At 41.4% G+C, this 26,398-nt stretch overlaps 1 protein-coding gene across 1 annotated transcript in view; it reads left to right on the top strand.

Moving 5' to 3' along the window:
- Nucleotides 1-4,118: 4,118 nt before the first annotated feature.
- The window catches only part of tox2 (TOX high mobility group box family member 2), a gene marked incomplete at its 5' end in the record, with an annotated part of 89,173 nt that continues 66,893 nt past the window's right edge, over nt 4,119-26,398 (top strand). The window contains one exon of the mRNA XM_080846669.1: nt 4,119-4,220. Coding sequence (XP_080702795.1) covers nt 4,119-4,220 — 102 coding nt within the window. The remainder of the gene's footprint in view (nt 4,221-26,398) is intronic.

The following is a 26,398-nucleotide window of genomic DNA, read 5'->3' as shown; positions in this document are numbered from 1 at the left end:
CCCGAGCTGTGGAGATGAAAGTGAAATGTAAAATGGCAGAACGCCTGATGATAACCAAACTGCTGATCTAAGTCATTTCACTGGCTCAGAGTCAATTCTTTTGTTGAGGGAAAATTCTACACTTCAGCAAGTGAAGTGCACTCATTTGATTTTAAATGTCACACTTATTACGCGTAAGCAAGCTCGGACGCATTTATTATTCATGATCTAAATAGCAAGTATCTCAGTTTGTAGACCTGATTGAGTGTATTGTGCAGACAAAGAAATTAACTTGCACTGGACACTTCATAACACCTTATAAAAATGCTATAGCAAAAAATGTATAATGCAATATGTGTTCACAGCAGAATGTGAGTACAGGTTTTAACATGACACAATCCAACCAACCAACCATAGAGGAAGGAGCAGAAGCATAAACGCATAGGGCAGATACAACAGTAACAGAAACAATGTTACAGAGGCCCAAACAGGGCAAATGATTCTGTACCTCACTTCAGCTTCAATACTAGAAACATCTATTTTCAGAAGCATTGAGAAAGCAATGAATAATGCATTTTTAGGGAATACATGATCATGAACATGATCTGATACAAGGCATTGTAGTTTATAGTAACCTGAACCTAAGAATTTTATACATACTCCATGTTACAGTTTTTGCTGTGTCGAACACATGTTCAGAATCTGCTCTGCTAAAGGCAGGCAAGTGATGGGCTTCCTGAATGGTAGCTTTTCAGCAGGAAACAGACAAAGCTCTCTTATGACTGAGGGCCAGTGAAGGTTAGCAGATGTTCAAGCGTGAGCTCAATACATTTCAGCAATACTTCCCTTGGCACCTTTTCTACTACTGTTTTGCAGCAGACTATTTGAATCAAAAATGAATACTCGAAAATGAAAATTGAAAAAGAAACGTTGCCAAGTTTTCCCCAATAGGAATATGAATATAATTTGTTCACTGGCTGACTCCCATCCTGTACTACAACAGAAATGCTGTAATCCCAACTATTAATCAGCCGGTGTAGATCCATTTCAAAATGTTAGTGTCAGCCCTCACCCACACCCAAACAGTACACACATAGCACGTCTGAGATGAGGTGTTTCAGAAAGACAGTAATACTAGTCAGGTGTAAGAGAAGAAGAGCGGGCAATGAAAAAAAAACATGGATCTCTGTAAGACTTACAGTGACCATCTTATTTACCTTCATTGGTTCCAGCTGCTTGCCAGTTTGTGAGATGACAGAGAGAGAAAGAGAGAGAGAGAGAGAGGGAGGGAGTGGGAGAGAGTTTCACTTTATCTCGCTAAGGGGTTTCTACACAGTATCTGTGATAATTTTCCCAAACACACCCTCACAATTAGATTAGACTTCTCAAAACATTGACACTTAAAGGTAACTGGCACAATCTACTAACAAAAAAAACAAAGAGTTGTTCGTACAAAGGCAGCGAACTAATGGTGACTGCTTTCTCATATGGTGTAGTAGTCAGTGATGAGTCTCAACTTGACAGGTTCACTTCCAATAGCCCTGGAGTGTTCCACTGTCCTGATTATCCTGACAGTAAATAATACTTGTGTAATCCCTATTTTTTACGTGTTGTAGAAAATACATGGCCTATAATGGCAACTTTAAGCCTGAGCTTATCTCTTTGAGTCATGCTAAAATATTTACATAGAATAGGTATTCATTCATCTAGGCCTACCTCTTTTAAAAAACACAAAACATGTCCATGTTTTTAAAATACTAAGCTCGTAACATGTCAAACACTGTCATTTAATATTTTGGAGCAGAAAGTCTTTTTTTTTTTACAGAGACCACAAAACTGGGACTGCATTTGTTCCACTAATTGCTTAAGTGGTCAAGTAAGTAATTAAGAGCGAATTAAGTTGTAATTAGTTTCTGTTCGTTGTTGGGGTAGTGGCCCATTGATTGTTTGTAAATAAAAACGAATCTTTATAATTCACACAGACAGTTCACACAGTTCTTTTTTCACCCTTGTTTTTTTTTTGTTTAACACTGAAGGATGCTGGGACGGGAGGCACTACACATTCCATTCCCATGATGCCATAGCATCTCTGTGCCTGTTAACCCCCTGTGCACACACATCCATCCACATCACACATGGAAATGTGAACAGACATACCTACCTTCAAACACACACTTTCACACACACACACACACACACACACACACACACACACACAGAGACAGTGGGTTGTGCTGTGACTGGGTCGTCTATATAAGCTGTTGCTGGATCAGCTCCACAGGCCCGCTGAGTGCTCCATCTGTGACTTTTATTAAACAAGTCCCCACCCAAGGCCAAGGCTCAGGCACAGCCCCACAACAAGAGCCCATGTGGACTGTCGTGCAGCCTCACACACACGGGGTAATGAGCTGACTGACACACCAGCAGTCCTGCCGAGAATACAAGGGTCCTACTGCGATGACAATGACAACTCACTCACACACAGGGAGAGGCATGGAAACATGCATGCACATGCGCACCTCAGACTAGGGCAAATGTGGACATAAAGACACATTGTTAGCATGCATGCATGCATACACACAAACATGATCTCTCTCTTTCTTTCTTTCTTTCCCTCTCTCTCATACACACACACAGAACTGTTGGCTGGCAAATTTCCTTTTTGAAGAACTCAGCTGTACACAACTCTGCTGCGATTTGAATGTTGAATGCTGCTTTTGGCATCTCCCTCCCCCCAACTCTTGTGCAGCTTGTCTGGCTGGCCTGCTCTGACAATGTTATTGTCTCCCGTTCAGATATGATAATTTGAATTAGTAGTCAATTCTGGGCAACATTGGCCCTCCGAAGGTAATGGCAGCAGTTGGTTTGCACTGTGACACAATTCACATGGTCCAAAGGTGTGTTGTGGTGTATCTACCCCTATGCTTTGTAATGTTAGTGTGAAGTATTTGTATTTCCTCTCATGCGACGGTACTTATCTCTTTAATGCTCTACCAGCAACAAAGAAAAAATAATAGCAGTTAAATATTTATCTCTTTTATTTTTCTCTTCTTTTGTGATAGTACACATGATACCCCACAGAATGCATGATAGTTCAGGGGCTGTTTTTTGTAGAGCCTGAGATGCAAATGTTTAGGAAGTAGCCATTTCTTTCCACCATAAAGATAAAAGCGAAATGTTGTATACCCATGGGGAATTATGTACTTTCTCTTGACCCTTTATCAACCCTTTGTCAGCTCATTCCACTGAGCTTCAGTTGATCTCATTCCTACACCTGCCTGATGAAGGTGTGTGAAGTATATTGAAACATTGCTTAAATAAAATTAGGTCCTGTGAGTAAAATTCACTCTGTGGGTAAACACACCCTTTCATTTACACATCTTTGACTAGCACCTAAAACCAACTTTAATATTAAATGTGCCAGATCCTTTCTGCCCATTTGGGCTGCAGGACATTTATCTCAACCTCAGCATTTGAAGAGCGATTGTCAATCCAACTTGATAGCCTCTCCTCCCCCCATTTTCCTCCTGGCGCTCCTTAACCATTCCCTTTCCCATCGGCAGAGGTCGCTTGGCATTTGGTATGAAGAGAACGGTCGAACTCCAAATCGAAATTAACGCATGGGTACACACTCCCACATGACAAAGCAGATAGGGAAAGCCAGCGAGTGCGATACGGAAAATAGACAAACACTAACGTTAAGTAAAGAACAGTTTTATGCGGAGCCATAAATAACATTATTCTCTGTCGGTGATAAAGAGTCTGACTCGCATATTTTTTTGTGGCCGATCAGAAGCCACGTCTGTTCTTTTTCAAAGTGAACTTGCATGTATTTACTACGTTAAGTTAATATATTGTAAAAATTGACCGGGCATCAGTGTTAGTTCGAGGTTGATGTTGAATTAAAGGCGAACGGATATGAGGAAAGAGTGCTTGGAAGAGACTCAACCCCCTTTTTCTTTCAATTCCTCTGTTTCTTTTTGTTTGGTTTGACAATAGAGCGGGAGAGAGAGAGAGAGCGAGAGAGAGAGAGAGAGGGAGAGAGCGAGAGAGAGAGCGCGAGAGAGGGAGAGAGAGAGAGAGAGGACTCACACAGACGCTGAACCTGTTTTCATGCCGTCAGTCTTGCGGACTCTGAGATGGACGTGAGATTTTATCCTGCACCTCCTTCAAGCGTGGGCTCATGTACATTACCTACTGAATCCAGTCTCGGCTCTTTGGACTATTACCACTGCAACAAGGTAATTACTCGTTTAGTATGCATCATTTTCCCCCCAAAGTTATTGTTGGAGCGCAGTCAGTGCTGCACGTTACAGTCTTTGGCATTTACGTGTAGCCTACCTTATCATAAACGCCAAGGCTGTACATTGTATGTCCAACCATACTGTCACTTTTTCTTCTCTGTGTTGAAGTATTCGTCTGGCTCCCGCTTGAAATCACTAAGTTATGTTGCTTCTCTGATGGAGTAGAACATTATCTACTTGGCGTATGTTGAAAATGCCCCAAAGTAAGTTGCCGCTCTCCAAAATTCAGGATGCAGCCTACATGTCCACTTGCTCTCTAGCAACTCCTGGATAGTTGGTACCACCCCTGAGCCAAAAACTAGTGCCCAAATCCCACATCGTACCCGAGAGAAAATATCGGTAGATGCAGCTTTCCTAAAGAGAAGATGGAGCGCCCTTTGCCATCAGTTCTGCGAATGTATGAGCGGGATTCAAATACTGACGTAATTCTTCGGTTTCTGGATACATTTTCTGTCAACGCTGGAAATACAAATCCACGCTTGGTTTTTGTATGTATATTTCGTTTTGCTACATCTAAACAGCAGTTTATCTTCTGTCGTTTTATGTAGGCTACGATGTGGCAGTAAGACTCTCCACGTGTTAACTTGACAAACTAGTAGGATTATTTATCGGCTGTTACTTTGTCATAAACTGAAGACAACTGAAGAGATAAACTCTTGAGTTAATTGTATAGCCATTTCGTCTGTCAGTTCAAAATAGCTATTTGTGATGCTTCTGTCGTTCAGGTAGGCTACGCATTTACATAGCCTACCGATAGCCTATATGGATGAGGAGCAAATATAGCCTATATGGACGAGGAGTAGGACCATGCATTGCCATGAAGAAATAGTACCCTACTCTAACCAAACCTAATAAAACCCTGCGATAAATCTATTCCAAGATATCTCACTGTAGTCTCGGGCTACATGCATTGAACTTGAAATGACGAGTATTCAGTAAGCTCCCGCCTTGGGGAGATCTGTGCAACAGACATGATGCATGAAAATGAATTTCAAGTGTATTAAATGAAAACAGATATGTGTGCTGTAAATGAACATCGCCGCGGGCTTAATAGCTTCGCAGAGGCGCACACAGTTGCATGATATTTTGCCACCGACTTCAATATGTTACGAACTTCATTTCTCACTTTAAAACCCGTAAACTAACACAGTGCTGTAGTTTTATGTGCTGTCTCTTTTCTTGACTATCTAATTTCCCTAGTATTTTGCCACCAGCAGGCCTAATGCGTGTTTATATGTTCAGGTATCAAATTCCCCATTCACTATGTCTGGATTTACATGAGTTCACAGAAGAAATTTGAACCTCTACTGTTTGGGAGATTTTAATACCATAGGGATAAATAGCAAAGGGTATCTGCACCTGTCGCTGGGGCAGTTTGCATACGGAGTAGACATACGCTGAGTGTACGAAATGACATTTTCGCTACCATAGAGCAGTAGTATAGAAAAGCATTAGGATGTCAACGTATAGGCTGATGCGTCGAAGTCGCGCATTCTGTAGGGTGTACGCAGTATACATTCTTTATTTGCACATTATACAGAGGTTGAACGATTTTACCCAATGTGATTTGAACATTCCTTACAGACTTTGAGAAGTTTCACATTTAGTATTGGCTCAGTGTAGATTTCACCAAACTCCGAGTTCAGCCTTTACGGGTTTTTTTGTCCTACAATTTTAACAATAATGAGTAAAATATGCCAGAGCAAAGACTATTGCAGTTTGTAGTGACATGTAGCTAGCGATATCAGACAGTATAAATGGTTTGAAATAACATTGGAAGGTATTTCTAATTTGCATGTGATATTCTCTGGGGACCAATCAACTGTGGCAATTAATGAGTTTCACGCTACATTGATTAATGTCTTCCAGTCCTTCAGTTCCTATTTTTATCAGATAGGCCTATATATATGCTTGAATGGCATTTTGATCGTGTGCTATTTCCAGTGTTCTCTTGCTCTCATCAAGTATTTAAGAGCTGAACTAAAGGTCCCACTGGATTGACTGATTCCTGATTCCTTTACTGCACATGGGGAAAAGATGTCAGTGGGAGGGAGTGTCAGGAAAGAAAGTCAACTGTAATCAACATTCTCCTGTATGATCATTTTTGTAACATAATGGTCTTTATTAATCTGTGGAGCTAAATAGAATGCCGTTAAGGGTCCCACAGGCTTTCTGGGCCTTTGCAAATCAAAGAGAGGCTATAAACATTTTAAAACATTTAGAATTCTCACTAGAGTTTACCTTCACCTCTAGGGCTGAAAATCTCTCCACGTCTTGCCCATAATGCTGCACGCATTGAAATTGACTTTTTACTTAACATGACCACATCTTGAAATTTAAAGAATACAGAATTAGCTATTTTTCTCATTTTTATAAGGAACTGGATTAAACACTTTTGAAGTCTATGTGTATTTCAATCTGTTGTTTGTACCGTCCTCTATGTTTAGTTCAATGCATTAGATTAAGCTCAACTAGGGCCTACATGTAGATGGAGTGTGTCTGTGAATGCACCAAACAAAGAAAAAAATGTGTCTTAATCTTTTTAATATAGTATGAAAACAAAGTTTCTGTACCATACATCAAAATGTACTCTCAATGTTTTGAGTTATGATATTATATACCATTATGTAAATGTAAAGTATTTAACCAACTTTAATGGGTTTTATCTCATGGCTTCCTGACAGATGAGATATAGCCTGAACTACTCTGAGACAAATGTAGGCCTATGCTAAAAGATATAATGTGAATTGATTCCATATGCTAGATTATTGCATGCAACATATATGAAAAAGGAAAACATTTTCTTTAAGCAAGAGGTCTGACAAAACTGTTGAATTGTTGATGGTTCATTTGAAGGACTGCAAAAAGACAAGCAGGATCATCATTCATGTTTTTAATTCAACTTTTAAACAAATGTGAGTGTTGTAAAGATACACGGGTGGATGTGTTTATTTCTAATAGTGCATTTCAGTCATGTGCGCCATCATTTACAGTACATCAGTTGGACCGGAAGTGGTCATGGAAAGTAGGCCATCCATTATGAGCAGCCTTCACTTCCTGAGCTAACTCGCTAACATGCTAGCAACTAAATTCCTGACAGTAAAAAATAATTTTAAGGTAGAAGAGGTTGCTCTGAGAAGCACGTACAACACAGGAAGTTTTTGTTTACAGCTAGTTAGCTACTGAGGATTCCAATCAGATGGTATTGCGACTTTGCTGTTTTTAAACCAGTGGTATGCAACAGTCATTGTTCCATATGATTACATGACCTATCCAGCCCTATTGACCCGTGGTGCTTAGAATGAATTAATGCACAGTTTCCATGGCAACACAATGTATTCCGCCAAGTGTGCAACACATTTAGAATTGTGTATGTCAGGATGCATCTCGCCATTGAAGGAAATTCACGGGCAGTAGTGTACTCTAAGAGAACCATTTTAGTTCCCTTTCAACTGTAAGAGCAAAATGTTAGTTATTTTCAAGCACACGGCTAGAATGAGGCACTGTAAAAGGTTTATGATGTTAGACCATAAAACCCATGGAAGATAAAACTCTTCAGTTTCACTGTTCTTCATGTGATAATGGCTGTGAGCTGGAGTTGCAATTGACTTATGAGTCATGTAGACTTTTAGCTGAGATTTTTCCCTAATCTCTCTTTTTTATTTCTTTATTCCTTTCTTTCTCTCTCTCTCTCTCTCCCTCTCTCTGTCTTCCTCCTCTCAATCTCTCCCTTCATTCTCTTTCTTTTCCTCTGATGAGTGGGTGTATTGTTTGTTCAGCATACGCTCTGTGCCTGCCTTTACTAAAGGCCACTTCTTCATAAATGCATGTTTCACCAAGAGACTATTTGTTGAATGTATTATGACTTGCGCGTTGCCTGAGGCTACTTCACTTTGTTAAAAAAAATGAAGTTGGATAGGTTTAGGGGGAGCTGCTCTACTTTTTTTCTCCTATGTGCTGTCATTACAGACTGTATCATGCATTACAGTGACTATCCAGAATGCAGAGCTGACAGATATTCCCATCCAGGCCATGTTCAAATAATAAAAATATGATGATGTCTAATGAAGAATGTGAAGTAGGCTATGTTGAAGTGCACTTTTCATGCATCACTGAAATGAGAGCAACAACAGCAATGTGACCTCAATTATAGCACATGTAACTTGATCACACTGTTATACTACCATACTAATGAACATGGAAGACAACACTGTATCCTTGTATTGTTCATAGAGATATTGCCACTTATGTTATTAACATGTTGGCTGTTTTTATAGAGACTCTTAAGTCAGGCTAAGTGAAATATACTCAGGCTAAGTCAAATCAGTCTAAGTGTAGGTGGCTTACTACCAGATGTTTGGGGCTTTTATTGGAATAATTACTTAAAACAGCCCTGATTCATTTGTGGGTGTTTATAAGATCTGTCAAGGCTGCTCGTCATATCGAGCCTCTAATGTAAAATTCAGACCTGTCTCTTTTAGATTTTAGACTGGGCTTTAAATGAACTAAAAATAACCCCAAGGCCTAGCAATTACTGGAAATGGGCCGCAGCACAGCACATCTCACTGTGCAAATGTCTTTTACTTTAAAAAAAAGATCAATACACCACACTATAGTACTGCAGTTGAGTTGTTTTACATATAAGTATTCATTCATTTACATCACAATCCAGCTGATCTATTGCAATTTTATTTAACTCCTTTTTTGAGCAGCAGGAGTTCCATTTATAAGTCTTAATCTTTCTTTCTTCATGTCTCTCTGAGTGTGTGTGTGTGTGTGTGTGTGTGTGTGTGTGTGTCTGTGTGTGTACGTGTCTGTGAATGTGTGATGTATTTGAACTGGTAATACACCCTGAGGCAAAATCTATGGAGCAAGTGATTCGATGGGAGTAAGCCTCAGGTGTACAATTGTAGGTCTGATTTAACAGTAACATTTTGAACAGTCCCCCCCTGCCTACAAACAGACACACACACACACACACACACACACACACACACACACACACACACACACACACACACACACAAACCATAAAAGAGAACCCTATATACAGATTTTAATCTGTTGTCCTATTTCCAGGTCCTATATAATCATTACCCGAACATCAGGCGTATTTCGTCTTTTGCTGTTAGTTCTTTGTAATCCACTTCCCATGCATGCTTCTGTTTCACCCCCCTGTTTCATTACATTTCATTGTACAATTCCTTTTTTCCTCCCCCCCCCTGCACACCATGGCCCTAATAGAGATATGAAATGAATTGTAAGCCCAGTAGTCCTGACTGTGTTGGGAACACAGAGAAGTTAATTAAGTGGAAATAACCAGTCTTAGGTTGACAGAGTGCACTTGGGCTCCTCTTTGGCCATTCATTTATTTTGCTGACTGGGGACTCCATGCAGCAGTGCTATTCTCACTGGGGAAAGTGTTAACCCATGCATATCATAAAGCAAGGAATGCATCACAGAGAAAGGGGGCAGAGAGGAGGAGAAAAAAAAGTGATATGCATTCTGCTATTCACTAGTTATTTTATTAGCCTCCATCTGAATTTATAGATGGTTAGGTAGACGTGTTCTGAAAAATGACTGAAATGTTATTGGGATCGCAATATGCTGCTTGGCACCTTAAATAGACAGTGTTTTTTGCAATTGTCGGACCACTGCTGACAGTCCTACACATTTATCAGTGCTGTCTACTAAAGCTTCCCGTACAGTGAAGATCAATTATAATTATTGCTCTGTATAACCTACTTGTAAATAGGTCATGGAGGACTTTAAATACACTGAGTATATTCACCAGTCTAATCTTCTCATGATAGCATTTGAAAACCAGTTCTAATACTTGTGGTCTGTGCCGTATAGTATTTGATAGTTGCAAAGCCTTTGCCAAAGTACTTGTGATTTATCGGCTGAGAAAGAAACCAAAAATCTTTCATTTTAGCAATTCTTTTTTTTTTATCTGGTATCTTCCCCATCAGAAGCCTTTGTAAGTTTAAATGAGTTGACTGTCTTTAGATTGCACCTTGGTAAACACAGCCTGCAATATCCTGAACACATATCAGTGCAGACGAAGAAATTCATTAAGAGAAACAACACATTTCTGGGAGGTCCACTGTCAGCCCCAGTATTCGGTCATTAATGGAATCATGTTTTGCTTTCTCCCTTACCTCCAAGATGCTTTCACGAACGAAATGACTGCGGTCATATCACATTTCGTTGAATATTTCATTCTGTGATACATTCAGATTAAAAGAGGCAAGGCATTTTAAATAAATTTGAACACTTTTTAAATGACAACACGGAAAAAAGGAAACTGAAAAAAAAATACAACAAACCATGGGTACGTTAATCCCATGATATGGATCTTTTGCCTGCTTTTTTTGAAATTCCAAATTGGTTGTGGAGGGAGCGAATGCTAGCTGTCTGCTAATTGGGCTTGGCAAGGGGAGCGCTGGAGTTGCAGTGAGTGGGCTGATCCTTTGAATGGCTCCTGGCATGATGAAGAATAGCAGGCTGATTCAGTAACGCTCGCAGTAAATAATAATGATGGTCGTCCTGTGGGAGATGGCTTGGACTTCATTAGAACCTGCTGGAGAGAGAGAGAGAGAGAGAGAGAGAGAGAGAGAGAGAGGGAGGAAAAAAGGTTCTCTTTTCCTCGGGAGCCGCCAAGGCCTACTGTGTAATGATCCCCGTGTCTCATAATGTTTGCTAATAGGTTTTAGGTGTTGAAATGTTGAGGCACTTTAATTGATGTTTAGCACCTGCCTCGAGTGAGGTCCCATTTCTTAATGAAATTTGGGGCGTTTGAGTTGCTGAAAACTCACTTGACTGTGAACATCATGTGTTCCGTGTTTATTGCGGAGAATCAGAAAGACGTTTTCAAAGTAGTTGCAAGCTTTAGTTTGTTTCTTTAAAAAGAGGACTTAACATGCTAACACCCCCACCCCCTCCCCAAAGAGAGTGAAAAAAGAAGGAAACCTTTAAAAAGTTCAGAAGCCCCCATTCAGTTTTTTTGTCAGCATTTTGCTGTTTGATCTGGATCCCTTTGCATTTGATGTGGGTCCTTTTTTCCCTCAAGTTACGTGGCGTGTCATTGTGCTTGAGCACAGTTACCCTCAGGAAGTGGCAGGTTTTGCAGTAGCGTTCCTTCTCTCGTTAGGTCTACGTTACTGCTCCTCATTATGTTATATGGATGTACTGTATGTATGAGTGTGTGTGTGTATGGATGTGTGAGTGTGTTGGTGTGTCTGTGTGTGTGTGTGTAGGGCATTTATTTTTTTCCCTCTGGATTGTGCATTATAGTCGTCTGTAATGTCAATCAGCAATGTGGAAAACCAAAATGAGCCCTGCCACCAGATGTGTCCTAGCCCAGACCGTCACTTGAAAGACAGACGTTTATTGTTTTAGTGCACTTTGTGTGGTTCAAAACCCAAACTGCATGAAATGCTGATGGATGGCTCTAACTAAAGAAGTAAAAAAAAAAAAAGGAATAAAAATACTAGGTCTGTTGGGATTTAACAGTTTCCTTACTTAGCCTTTTGCCAACAAGAAAAAAAGAAAAAAAAAAGCAGCAATTCCATAAGAGCCGATGCACACAGGCTCCTCTAATAAACATGGTGTGACAAGAAAGCCCAATCTTTGAAAAAAAAAGAGAATAAAGTCAGTCATTGGGGGAAGCAATATCAGTCTGCATACCGTTACAAAATGGCCTCTTGTTTAACACTGAAGGGAGCAAAAGCTCTTTTCTTCTTACATTTTTCCACAGGGACTTCTCCCGCCTGGAGAAATTGTGGAGAAATGAAGAGATAGCAAAATGGGGTTCGTACCTTTGCAAAATGGCTTCTCGTGTATTAGTTCGAAGTGTCCTTTTGACAGTAAAGCGGATGGTATATCCACCACGCTTTTTTTTTTATATCCACCACGCTTTTTTCGTTATGTTGGGTGGTTCTCCATTCTTTGCGCAGAAAAGGGTGTTTTTTTGTCCTCCCTGCTTCTTAAGAGGGTGTATAAGGTGTTATGTGCTCGCAGTGTAGGGTCTAGAGCATTGAGGGTGGAATCAGAACATCTTGAATGTGTTAAACATGTTGACCTCCGCGCTCAGATAGTATCGTTTATAGAAACCAACAGGATGTTATTGAAATTCAACAGCAAGTGGATGTGAGTCACTCCGTCTGTTATCTTCCGTCACCTCAAAAGCGGTTATTGATCAAGACGACGGTGGCGACTTTGTATCACACGGCACGAGAGGAATCACATTTTTGATTCCATTCTTTTCGTGTCAGTCGGCCATGGCTGAATTGAAGAAAATTGCATGCCATTCCCCTCACTGTTTGCCATTTTATCATCTGTTTATTTTAAGTTCAAGTGGTTGAAACCCCTTCTTTAAACACATCACCCTCAGTCAGATTTCTGAACAGCAGGTAATAATAAAAAAAATGCTGCTGTACCTGCCAACCTTGAAAAGCAGTTTAGTGGTATATTAGCATAAATAGCCAAATACATATGCCAAGGCATTTGTGTGTGTGTGTGTGTGTGTGTGTGTCTGCACAAGGTGAAGGGTCATGTTGCCCCATTGTTTTAATGTGTAGTAGCTCGACATGGTGGCATTGTTTTAAAGCCCGGGTATAAAATAACCTCTGTGATGGCTTGCCTTGGACAGGAAGGGAATATGGAAGAAAGGAAGGGAGGAAAAAAAGAGAGAACAATTTCGTGGAGGTTTGACAGGTCAATAATGTGGAAAGTCTGACATGGTCAGGGAGGCCGCTGGTGTTATATCTGTGCTGATTATCGACTCATTTAACCTGGAGCCACTAGAAATAGTTATTAGCTCTCGTCAGCGATAAAAAGAAAAGACACCAGACTGATGAGGCTCTTAGAGGAGTGAAAACTTTGCAAGATCATCACCGTTACCATCCGCCAGCCCTCTCTACATCTCCCATGTTGTTCATTGACACAGCAACATTGGATCCAGGGCTGAGTTCTCTTATTCAAAAGGGCCTTTCAATTCCATGAAGCACTGGTTTATTTAATTCGCCCTAATGCTGAGTTTCTCCTGGAAGTGAAACAACTGCGCATACCTTTCCCCTCAGTGCAGTGCACTCCGACGTTCCCATATCACGGTGGCATTTCTTGGAAGTGGAGATGGATCCAGATTCCATAGGATACATGTGTGGAGAAGGAATAAATAAACAGTGTGTGTGAGAGAGAAGTCTGAACAGAGGGGAAAAATGCAGCTGTGCGCTGTATTAGGAGAGTGTGTTCTAGGCTGGGCAAACACCAGCAGTTGTCTTAGCTTCCTATGGCATGTCCTGTGCAAACACAGGGAGAGATGGCTGGCTCAGGGCCCAGCTTAGGCATAGCCCCAGGGCCTCGAGAGTGAGCTGCCTCTGGGCCCTCTCTCTCTCTCTCTCTGTCTCTCTGTCTCTATCTCTGTCTCTCTCTCCCTCTTGCTCACCCGACCGGTAGCTGAAACTGCACACAATTGTGCGCTAAAGTGCAACTTCTTCACCCCAAACCAGAGCAAAGATAGAAAAGATTAGCAGGTTTCCGAGAAGAGGTATAATTTGCTGTGTCTGCTGGGTAGAACTGCTTACAAATGTGTTATGGCATCAAACAGGTGTCAAAAAGCATGGCAGTTTAGATTTAACGTACTCCTAATTCATTGAGTGTTCTAGGCCCATATTTCACCAGATTTTTCACCTCACTTTTTACCAAGGTGATGTTGATAAGATGGGTTGTTTCAAGGTATCCAACATCCTGTCCTAAATTATATGCAGTGGTAATCTTTTGAACATGGCTAATCATAAAGTATGACGCAGAAGCCATTAAAGCTATGTTGGCACGATACATGTGGTTTTGTGTGAACTTTTGAATCCAAGTTTTACCTCACAAAATGTTCTAGAAGAGTTGGAGGTTAGTTGCGTATTCATCTATAAACTGGGTTTGAGGTGCAGGTGGTAAGGTGGCAGGCCTGTTTGTCAATGTGCAATCGGAACCTCTCGTTTTGATCATATAGAAATAGCCCTTTGTTGCGGTGTGACAGCGTCACGTTATTATAATCAGTTGTTCAAATCAGTATATGCTGGCTGCAGTTCTCAGATGCACACCAACAAACACACACATTCACACACGCATGCACGCTTACACACACACACACACGCACACACACTCACACACACACACGCACTTGCCGAAAGTTGAAGTTCTTTCAGAGGATTTAGGAAGGCTGCTTCTTTGCTTTCTCATCCAGTGGCTTTGGACAGCTCCGTGGAGGTTTGGGGCTGTTTGCCACTGGTAGCCTGCCATCAACCCCCCCCACACCTCTAACTGCCCCCAACCCCAACCAGACCCCCACCCCCTCCACATGCCCAGTGTGTGGTTTCAGGATGTCACTCCTCACCTCCTCCTCCTGCTTGCTCTCTTTTAACTGACTGCTGAGCTATGTGTTCATGATTGTTTATTTATTTTTGGTCACAGTTTATGGACATTTAAAAGAGAATAAAAAAATCACGTCTGTTTTATTGGGGAACCTGGGAAAGGGCTTTTGTCTGTGTTGTGTCGTTGGTGTTCATGTTCATGTACGTTTTGTGAGGCACTAGGACAAGTAGGCAAGTTCTGTTCTGTGGCCCTGTGCAGGTGTCTTTGTGTATTGAAAGCTTACATGTGTGTGTGTGCATTGGAATGAGTGACCTTGTGTGCAATTGTGTGTGTGTGTGTGTGTGTGTGTGTGTGTGTGTGTGTGTGTGTGTGTGTGTGTGTGTGTCTGTGTGTGTGTGTGTGTCTGTGTGTGTGTGTGTGTGTGTCTGTGTGAGTGTCTTTTCTCTTTGCGTCTGGAATGCGGTGTGTTGTTGTAACTGAGATAACGTACGATCACAGTGCAAACAGGCAGCTCTCCCATTCCTACTCTCGTCTAATCTGTGACACAAAGGCTGAGGAATCTGGCTCCCCTCTCTGCAAACGCTTGGGTGACAGATTGGAAGGGCGTGTGGGTAGCAGTTCATAATCACATACACTGCCCAAAACAAACTATGGCAAAAGAACTGAAGACTAGCTTTATCACACTGACAGCATGTTTCAAAACTAATTTCTTGCATTTCCCCTTATTAATTTGTGTCATTTTGTGTGTGAGTGTGTGTGTGTGTGTGTGTGTGTGTATTTACATGAGTTAATGTTAGATTGTACTTGCAAATGTGTGAGAATTATGTCCAATGTTATCAGAGGAATGTGAAATGGTTTAATAGATGAAGGAAGAAAACTGGAAATCTTCTCACTCTATTCTAATAGGGATCAGTATGAATCAAGCTACTAGGAAAAGAAACAAATATGCATTCTGGCACCAAGAAATGACCTGATGATTCAGTTTTTGCATGCATGCAGGCTGTTGTGTGTGTATATGAGCGTGCACGCGCGCGCGCGTGTGTGTGTGTGTGTGTGTGTGTGAGGACAAGTCATTTTCAAGGGTGTGTTCACCTATCCCGAGAGTAATTTAATCATGAGATGCAACTGTATTCTGAGTTTGTACTGTAACAATGTAAAAAAGGCAAATGAGTGTCATTATTAAATATTTAAATGCATGGGAGCACATTGTGATAATGTTCGCAGAAACTGAGAAAATTAATTAATTAGGTTTAAAAACCCACATGCCCACACATGTACAACCATACATGTGCACACACACACGCAAACCACCTTTTTCTGTCTCTTAGATAGATAGATAGGAACTTTATTAATCCCAGAGGGAAATGCAGGATTATAACTGCTTGGTGTCTTTTTTTCTAGATAGTACTCTGACCTGAGTGAAATTGAGATAAAAATGTTTTTTTGTTTTTATTTTGCCAATATTGCTGTGAAGACACTTGCGAATTTAAACCGAGATTAGCCATGCCAAAAGAAATGGCACGCTCTGGCAAGACTGCTTCAAGCATCTGCTGACATTGAGGTCTTCTGTTTTGGTGTGTTTTTGGCATCCACTTGCTAAACAAACGTGCATTTCCTCGCGGCATTTTAATTAACTTTTCAAAGAACCTAATCAGGAAATCCAGATGAAGTTACAAATTGGCTGTTTAAATAGCTTGGTTTGTAACAGAACGGTTCTTTTTTTTTGTACATGTTTCATTATTTATTCAGCTCTTTTTGCGACTCTTTAATGCTCTTAATTCACGTTGCTGTCTGTCACTCATGATTAGGAGGGAGTCAAATGACTCTATATATGGTCCTATTTATTTTTCTTTCTGTTTTTTTAGTTTTCAGCTTGGTTGGCACTATCAGGGATCTTTCACAGCATAGAATGTCCCATATAGGCATTTGGCAGTGTGCCAGAATGTCACCATTTCACAGTCTGTATACTCAAAAGTAAGTGCATGGGAGTTTATTTGTTAAGCATAGCTTAAGGGAAAAAATGAAGGTGAGTATTTGTATTGCTGCGTACATTTTTGCAGCCTCTAAACGAGTTTCAAGATGAGTTTGCCACCACGGCTTCCCCTTTTGACATTTCAGGGCTGTGTGCCGTGCGGTGTGCAATCGCTGGGTTTACTGTAATCTTTTTTTTCAATTGTTGATGTGTGGTTGGGTTGTAAACTGTTAAATGAGGTTCAGAGCATTTTCCAATGCCATGATACGCTAGAAATGCTGTGGCACGGCTGCAAACTGAGACTATTATTAGTATGAAACAATTATTTATAGTTGCCTCTGAGCCGAATGGCATTACCAAAAATTGTCTGAATTGTCTGTCACGTTTGAGTTGAAAGCGTCAAACAAAGAAGACGGTGAAAAAAGCAGGAGGAACATGACAATACAAAGGAAAAGGCAGAAAAATAAACATGGTCTCTGCTTAATAAAGTGTGGCCTCTTCCACCTATTGAAAGAAAACATGGCCGAGTTGAACGCGGAGGCTAAGTTCTCATAACACGAAAGCTTGGGCGAAATTACAAGCGTACCCAGAACCCGTCCATGTTTTCAAATGCCATAGACGTAAGGAATTCTAATTGTAATTGTAAGAACGAAGAAAAGAAAATGGGAAAAAATGGGATCTTGTGTGGACAGAAGTTAAGTGCACTCTAGAATGGGAAGTTCTATAAGGGACTGTTGGTCTTGTAGACAGAAAGCACTCTAGTTTTGGTAGGGCCTGACTCAGAATCAGATCCCGACAGACCACAGAAGATAAATTGCTCTCAGTGTTGGCAAAGATTGCCTTCTTTTAGAGATGTTTAAAGAGAAATGAATTGCCTGTCATAGGTACCTGTTTGTGTATGGCCTTCTTTTTACAGTTTATTTCTCTAACCAAAAACCTCAATGATATCACCTTTATACTGTATTTTATCATTAGAGTTAATATAGCCAGAGTAATATCATGATGTTGCGGCATTTGGTAGTTTAACATTCTGTCCTCACAAATGAGAAGAGGAAAGGCAAAGCCTTCCTAAGTGTGTCGGAGTGAAAAAAGGGTATTAACAGTGAAGTCAAATTAAAACCACTTTGAGTTTAGATAAAATGCAGACTGCAAATGCACCAGTTAAGGCCTTTTTTTCCAAATCACCTTTTTTCCACGGTTCAGTAATAGCTTTTCCTTGTACTTGTCCTGTCAAATCAACTCAGGCTTTCTGAGTATTTTACAGTAAGTGGAGAAAATAGTTTCTCTGTATGCAGCCTGAAGACAGAAAAAAATCTGTGGAGAAAAAGAAAAAAAAAAGCATGCAAGGATTAGACTAAAGGCATCAGGATGTGAGAGGGGTAGTGATAAGATATACAGAGAAGGTAATGACTGATCTCTATATGAATTGCTTTCAAAACATTAAGCAGGAAACAGTATTCAAATGATATGTAGTCGATGGCATTTGTGAGTAAAAACTGTGGTTAAAGGAAACTCAGTCTTGTGGATTGGCTTTTGTATGTTTGTATCATTAAGGTTGAATACATTTATGTTCATATGTAAATAACAGAATTTATGTAGCCCAAAGGCATGCATGAAAAAAACAAACAGTGGTGTAAAACTGACGATTCCTCCTTTGCCCATACTGAGGATAAAGTAATTGTGACCAACAGAATGACGCCGTCCAATAAACCCTTTGGCAGGCACCAGTCCCTCCTCCTCATTCAATTGCATATTTAACAGATTTGACTGCGGTCAGTCAGTATATGTAACATAAAGCTTTTATCACTCTCTTTTCTCTGTGTTGTTCATGCAAAATCCATCCTGAGACTTAATCCAACATCCATCTGGAAGTGCATGCTAAATCAGACATCAAAAGCTCAAAAGCCTGGTTTCCACTCCCAGAAATGCTGTTCTTCAAGCTCCTGAATGCGAGTGCATAGACACCAAAGGCTGGCACATTATTGGGATGCCATGCCTGCAGGGCACCGGTTGGGGTTATGCTTTCATGGGCTTTTTTTTTTTTCTCTCTTCCCTTTGCCCAGAAAGCACGACGTTAGCGAGCGCACATCTCTGTAAGCGTCGGGATCGGTTCACATTGTGTCGCATTGTGCCTCACCAAAAGATGCTAACAGAAAGCGTCTGTGTGTCGCCATGTAAGGTTGTGATAATGGTTGAGAAAAGAGATGGGATTATAAAACAGAACAGCTGGTCTATAAAGCCCGGACACAAAAACCAACAAGCCCTGGGCTCATCTTAAGCCTATACTGCCAGTCAGCGCTTTCACATTTAGCTAGAAGTCACAACGCTTGAGACACTTAGAGATTGAAGGCATGAGGGTTGATATGCAACACCAAACCACACACTGGCTTATGTGCCACTCACAGTTTGATCGTATCAATTTTTATGCTTACAAAGAATAAATCTGTTATTAACAGAGGGGTGGGAGGGGCATGTAGAAGATTGTGGAATGTTAATAGTGAGTAATGTTTAAATGTACTCCATGTATCCCCCCCGTTCTGATAAGATTCTCCCTAGAGTAATACAGTGGAATGACCATGCATTAACTGCAAATAGAATACCACTGGGACATAGTCCTTGTGTCAGCTAGTGTGCACATTTTAACTGCTGGGCAGCAGCCTTTGTAAAGAGAGGTAAATAAAAACAAATATGTTTACTGTTATCAGAACAAGATTATGTTTTGCTTTTTTTTTTTTTTCTTTCGTTAAAAGCATTTTTCTGTCTAGGCCACAAGAGGGTGGGGCTCATACGGAGCATTTGTGGGTAGCGTGTATGTATGAAAAACACACAATAAAAAAAAATGAAACTTTCTTCAAGTCTGGCCAACATGGTACATTTAAGAATAGGAATTTTATGCGACGTTGCTTCTGTTAAGAATGTGGTAATGACTTCTGACAAAGGCCAATTCCCTTGGATGCACTGTACAGCCGAATGACCGACAGGGCCCCATACACAAATTGACTACAGGAACCTTTTCTGTCAGACCTGCACCAACACCCTTGACATCCAGTGGACATGCTTACACACACACACACACACACACGCACACACACACACACACACACACACACACACATACAGTGTCCATATGTATAAAGAAACATGGTTGAAAATGTTTAAGATGACAGAGTTAGAGCGGTCACTTGGCAGCTGGGTTTCAATGAGCGCAGTTACCAGAACTTGTGGCGCAGTTCAACGGTGCGAGAGGAGGTGTTTAGAGAGAGGCAACGAGCAACGAGATCTATCGCAACAAAGTCCGTCACCCATGAACTTAAGCTATCGTGTGGCTTGTGGGAGCATTGTGCTGACCCACCCATGTTTGTGTTTAGGTTCTTGCTCATGGTATTAAATTAGCTAAAAGATATTGCCAAGTTATTAAATTAGCTTTAGTTAATGCACGGCAGACTTTGCTTGCTGGCAGTGGCACAATGAAATTAGGGCCCACAAAGAGAGCGAGAGAGGGAACAATGAACGTGGTGCAAATAAATGAATGGATGAATACATTCAAGTTGGCCCTAAGGTACAGATCATAGCATCAGCTTAATTCCATGAGTAGGTTTCCAAAAGCCTTCTTAATGCTACGTCAATTGTCAGTTTCCTTTTTTTTTTTTTTTTACTATGTTCTTTCAAATAATGACCACATGCACTCCATGCTCATACTACCCATCTCACACATGCTCAAACCTACGTGAATGACAGTAATCAATGGCAGAAAAACATGGATTCAGCCTCTTAAGGTATACATAGGAAGGTTTCTCTTAGAGGAACTCTTCAGACATGGCTTTGGAAACACGCATAGAAAAGTGAACGATATAAGTAAGGTATACCTTTCGCGTCTTTGTAAAATGCTAAGAGACAGTGGGAAACCCAGCCCAAAGCATTTTGCCAGGCCTAATGTTGCTATAATAAACCGCTACGTACTGTAAACTGTAAATATCCACAGCATGTATGGTGAGTCTGGCTGAAATTGCGGATTACCAGCTAATATGGTTTGAAAGGGAAATTACTCCCCTATCATACACTGTCTCTCTCTCTTACACACACACACACACACACACACACACACACACACACTCTACCACTGTTGCTATGAAACAACCTTAGGTTGATTTGCATTACGTCTATGGGTTGCAGTGGCAGAACTAAACACATGTGACAACGTTTGCTGTGGTGCCAGCTGTCACACATTCATTGAGTTATTAAAGTAATCTTCTGTGATTAAAAATGCTAATTTCCCCTAAATCATTTGTGAGTTTACATTTTTTTTATTACGCAAATTAATTATATGGAAAATTGAAACAAGGGGTTGATGATTTAATCTTTTCCGCCTCTTGCCTCTGCCTTTCAACAAACCTGATTTATTTCGGGATGTGGAATCCGATTACAGGTTACAAAAGAAACAAAACAAGATGGCAGCGGCCAGGACGTCAGTGCTTTTCATACGGCCGCCTTGGCCTCTCCAGTCTTAGTCAAAGCGTCTGACTACGTCTTGTTCATCTCGCTCGCACTGGAACTGCCAATTATGATCACCTTATTCATTTAAAAACTTACCACAGATGATGTCTTTCAACGTAGCCGTGGCTATGTTTATTTTGCTCAAGCTGAAAGCATCAGAGGCCATACGCAGTGCATTGATAAATTCATTCTATAATCAATTCATCCTCACTGCATTCCATACTCGAATGCTCTGAATCATGCATACCATTTAGAGTAAATAGGGAATTCTTTTCAACTGGCAGTGTACATTCTGTCCCGTGGACTGGCATTCTGTACATGGTGGTGTCACAAACCAGTCAGTGTGTGCTCCACTGTGTATGGGTCCATTCTTATTCATGGCAGATATTTGATATATGGTCTGGTATCGAGTCTGATGGTAAGCCCTGATAATACACAAGTAAATCTGTGGCAATCGCCTGTCCTTTGCTCTGCCCTTGAGCCGTATGCAACCCCACCAGCTCGAACCACTAACAGTAGCTGTGTGAACTGATGAAATAATAATAAGAATAATAAAAAAAGAACACCCCTGCACATTTCGATCTTGAGGGAACGTTTTGTTATGATCGTAAAGCGCCGTTGAGTGGGAATGAGAGGAACGAAGACGGAGAGAGCTCACATTTCATTCTGTTTGTGCAAATTACGTCTTTATCTTCTCGTGGAATAATGTTTTTCGCACCCTTGGGGAAACGTGTTCAAAGCCGCATCCGCAGCTTAATTTTTGCATCTCAAAATGCAGTCATTGACATATCTCAGAGTGTTGCCAATTCTATTGGGTGGAGAGGCGTTAACAGATAAGGGTGGGAAAAGGAAGAGAAAGAGAGAAACAAAAATGAAAGGCTGAGAAATCCCAGGATTCCATTGGAGTACTTTAAGATGCAGTTTCGGTTTCGTGAAAGGTTGTTGATATTTGAGCTCAACGGCTCAACATTACACCCCTCCCTTGATGCACCATGTTGATTGGCTCGGATTGTTTATGGCTTGGTCCGAGCCACTATTCTTGTTTCCCATTTACAGAGCCAGATATTTAAACCGAGCGAACACTAAACGGACAGCAGGAGGACCATGAGGTATTAATTCACTGAATTTGACAAAAGTGTATGGGATTAGAATTGTGGACTGTACCTTTAATGGAAGATCAGTTCCGGTGGGTTTCTTCCATGGGTACATAGATCTTTCTCTGGCCACACACCCACACACACATCCACAGCCCTTGGACAGCAGGGTCTCCTGTATTTAGGTGGAGACATGAATATAAAGTAAATGCTGTCCCTGGAAGCTCTGCAACTTATCACTAGATCTCCCTTAACATTTCTGCCCTGCAATCCTCTCAGGAAACTGGTGCCACAGCTCTGAAATCTCAGCAAATTAAGCCTGAGCAGCAGTGAGCTTGGATCAAATCCAGCAGGTTTTTCTTTCTTTCTTTCTTTCTTTTTTTTCCTGTCTCCATGTAGCGGTCAAATAAAATCTCCATCTCTTTTTTTTCCACTTTTTTTCTTTTAGTAAGGATCAGCTTTTTTTCTCCCTTCTGCTTGTGCACAGCATAGGTAGAGACATTTGTGTGTGTGTGTGTCTGTGTGTGTGTGTGTGTGGGTGTATCTCTGTGTGTCTGTGCGTCTGTGTCAAAAGTATTTTTCTTTCGATCAAATGTATGCAGTCATACTCCAGTGCCTCGGGCCCTCCAGATGTCCTAGACATAACAGACTCTTGTCAGCACAGAGTCTTGGCCCTAAATGGGTCACTCAGCCAGTATCACCCAGTGCACACAATGACCCCACTGTTCAGCTCATATTAAAACACGCCAGGTGGCTCTCTCTCAAAGTCACAGCCAAATAAATAAAACACTCTTGCACGCATACACACACACACACACACACACACACACACACACACACACACACACACACACACACACACACACACACACACAGTGAGAGAGAGATAGAGACTGGCTTTATATATAAAGATTAAATTGTGATTGTTGGTTAGGTTTTGAGGAAGTGGTAACAGGGATGCACCATCACGTAACCTATAATCCTGATGTTGGGGTACTACAAATTATGCCTTTCCAAAAGCCTTCTTTCTACTATCACCAAGAGGTTGGATGATTTTAGGTTTAAAAACTCAACTAAAAAAAAACAGGGTTTATGTAATACCTCACCTATAATGCAGTGCTATCACACTGAACCTCATAAATATTTGTTCTTTTGATCTTTCCTCTCATACATTTTAACTGCATGCAAAAGACAGTAATAGAATGCAAGTAGACCAATGCAGGCCCTCTGTAAAGCGTGTGCGTGTGTGTGTGTGTGTGTGTCAGTAGATGGAGGGGGAGGGGAGTGTGTGTGTGTGGGGGGTTGTGGTGGTGGTGGTGGTGGTGGGGGGGGGGGTCAGAGCACTATGATCTATGATTTATGGTTTGATTACATTTCTCCATTTCTCTGTGGCTGAGAGCTTCCATACTAAAGAGCTTCCTAAATCACGTGAGGCCTCTTCACATGCTCCACTGCAGCCCACCCCCCCCCACTCCCCCATCCACATCCATTAGCATTGAGGGAGGAGGGAAAAAACTGATGAAGAGATAGAAAGGAGAACAGTACCCCCCCCCCCTTTCTCTCTCACTTCTATAACTCATTATCACTCGTGCTCTTTCTATTCTCTCCATGTGTCCCTCTCTCCTTTTCACAAGCATGCATGCATATATGCATACACATCAAAACACACACATACTATGCATGCATGCATGCACTCACACACACACACACACACACACACACACACACAAAGACACACACACACGTTGGCAGGCAGTCACTGCATTTACCTTCAGGCCGCGTTTGAGAAAATAATATGTTATTCATTGATGCCCAGAGGGACAAGTAGCTAAAATAAGCACTGTGCTTAAGTGATGGTTTCTTCTTTCCCCTTATGTTCGACGGAGGTTAAAAGTAGGCTGCTGAGATCAGGGCTGTGAAAGTTGTTATTGTTGCTGATTTATTTATTTATTTAGGTCACACATACCAACCCTTCAGTGCTGCTGTTCCTAAAGGTGGCACATGTTCAAAACACAATCATCAGTGCCGCTTTCTACAGTCCTCTGTTACTTATATCCTCCACTGACTCACTAGTGATTTGTCACACTACAAAAACAGCACAGTACAAGCCATTTTTGCCTCTCTGAAGCATGAAAACAAGCAACCCTCACGTGGGGAACAGTATGTGATAAGTACTCTTAACACCTGATTCAGAAACCGCTCTTGTATTATTGTGCAGCAAATGAGAGGTTGCCGCAGTCGATTCCTGTGGGACCTCACTTAATATACTGAATATGCTTAGAGAGTTTTAATAATTTAAGAAAGAATGATCTAACACTGAGGCCTTGCAGGATTTTTTGGGGGTATTTTTCAAACCTTGAGTCTCCTCTCTCTCTCTTTCTATAAGTCCCCCCTTCCAGTATCTGAATAGCAGACAAAAAACAAACCTGACCATTCAAAATGCTTTGAGATGAAAAATCCTTCAAAACCATTCTGACTCAATGAACATTTCAGAATGTGTTATATCACGTATAAAAATCGAAAAATTGAAAAAAAAAAGAATTGCAGATTAGAATATGAAGCTTTTTGTTAAAGGTTATAACCTGTAAAAGAGAGAGAGTGAAAGGAAGACAGAGAGGGAAAAATGTCAGTGTGTGAATGACAGGAAGTGTGTGTGTGTTGCGAGGAAAAAGCTGCGACTGGTACTTTGAGAGACGGCAGAGTATAAATAGGGCAGTGGGCAAGAGGCAGGAAACCAGTGGACTGTGGCCTCTGGTAGGAATGTCTTCTGGAGCCTCTAGATAAGAGATTTAACTCTCTCCTGCCCGAAGAGCAGTGCCTCACCGACGTTAGTTATGGCACCAGCCACCGTGCCACCAAGCCCCTAACCGTAGAGAACAGTGCCCTCTCTCATTAAGGTTTCATAGAGGCTGCGTAGACATGCCATTATACCTGCCACTGTCACTGCAGGTGCGGAGGGACAGGGGGCAGAGGCGATGTGTCGCTAATTGCCTTAGGCAGTGACCAACTAAGAGGTCACGACCACTGTGGTAGCTGAGGCAGGGCCGTCCGTTGTAAACTCAAACACCTGTCGGAGTACGTTGAACGGGATTAAGATGGCACAGTTTCCCATGTGTAAGAGATATGTAAAAAAGGATTTCTCGCCAGCACGTGACCTTGGGGAGGCTCACACAAGCATGCGAGCTATCGAAGCTTTCCACCAAAAACAATGATAGAAGCCATCTGTTTGAACCAACTCTCTCTTCTGACCCAAACAAGAAACAGTCGTGTTTGGATATTATTAACAGCGCCACATGTCAATTCACTTTCCACAAGCTATCACTAACCATCTGCGAAGGCGTGTTTATGGGAGCCATTTATGAGTCTTATGATAGCAATAAGCAAAGCACTATTTGAGCAACTCCCTCCCTCGTGTCTTATAGGATGTGGATTGCTGTGGAAGCACCGGTACGCAATGGTAACTAGTGCAGGATGATGACAACGTGAAGAGGAGACTTGACAGTGTGTGTGCATCCTTATCTGAGATGGCCTGGAACAGTGCGCTTGATAAGAGCTCCATGCCATTGAGAGCATTAGAGAAGTAGAGAACTCAACTCCTGGCTGATGTGTTTTTCCATAAGAGAGAACAGTAGAGAGAGAGATAGAGAGAGAGAGAGAGAGAGAGAGAGCGTCTGTCAGAAAGCTGAGGTAAAGGAGCTGACAGGCAATGACCTGAACATGCAGCCTCATCTTTCGCTCGCATTGCTCTGCCCAATGAGCAGGTCTATTTCAGATTATACCAAGAATAGTTCACCCCAAATGACATTCGTCTGGCGGTGGGCGAGATCAGATGAAATGTGACATATTGTATCGGGCCCTATAGGAGGTTGTTTTCTTCATTTATTTTCGCATAGACTCACACTATTTCAGATGTCTAAATAATACATTTTAAATGTAAGACTTGCGTCAAGCTACTTTGCCTTTGCAAGCACCGCCAGTGAGGAGACCTAATAAATATACTTTTTCTTTTTTTTGTTTAAGCCCTGTAAAGACGGAGGAAGAAGCACACGCCGACACCCTACTCCTCTCTCTTCTTATCCGTGTCTCCACACTGACTCCCTTCCTCGTTATCATGGATCTAAACTCCTTGATTTCCCCTCACATGTGCTCGTGTGCTTCCCCTGTTTTAAGACTCTCAGCCCACT

This window comes from Sprattus sprattus (assembly GCF_963457725.1).
Source record: "Sprattus sprattus genome assembly, chromosome: 10".
Lineage (NCBI taxonomy): Eukaryota > Metazoa > Chordata > Actinopteri > Clupeiformes > Clupeidae > Sprattus > Sprattus sprattus.
This window is presented reverse-complemented; position numbering and strand designations above follow the sequence as displayed.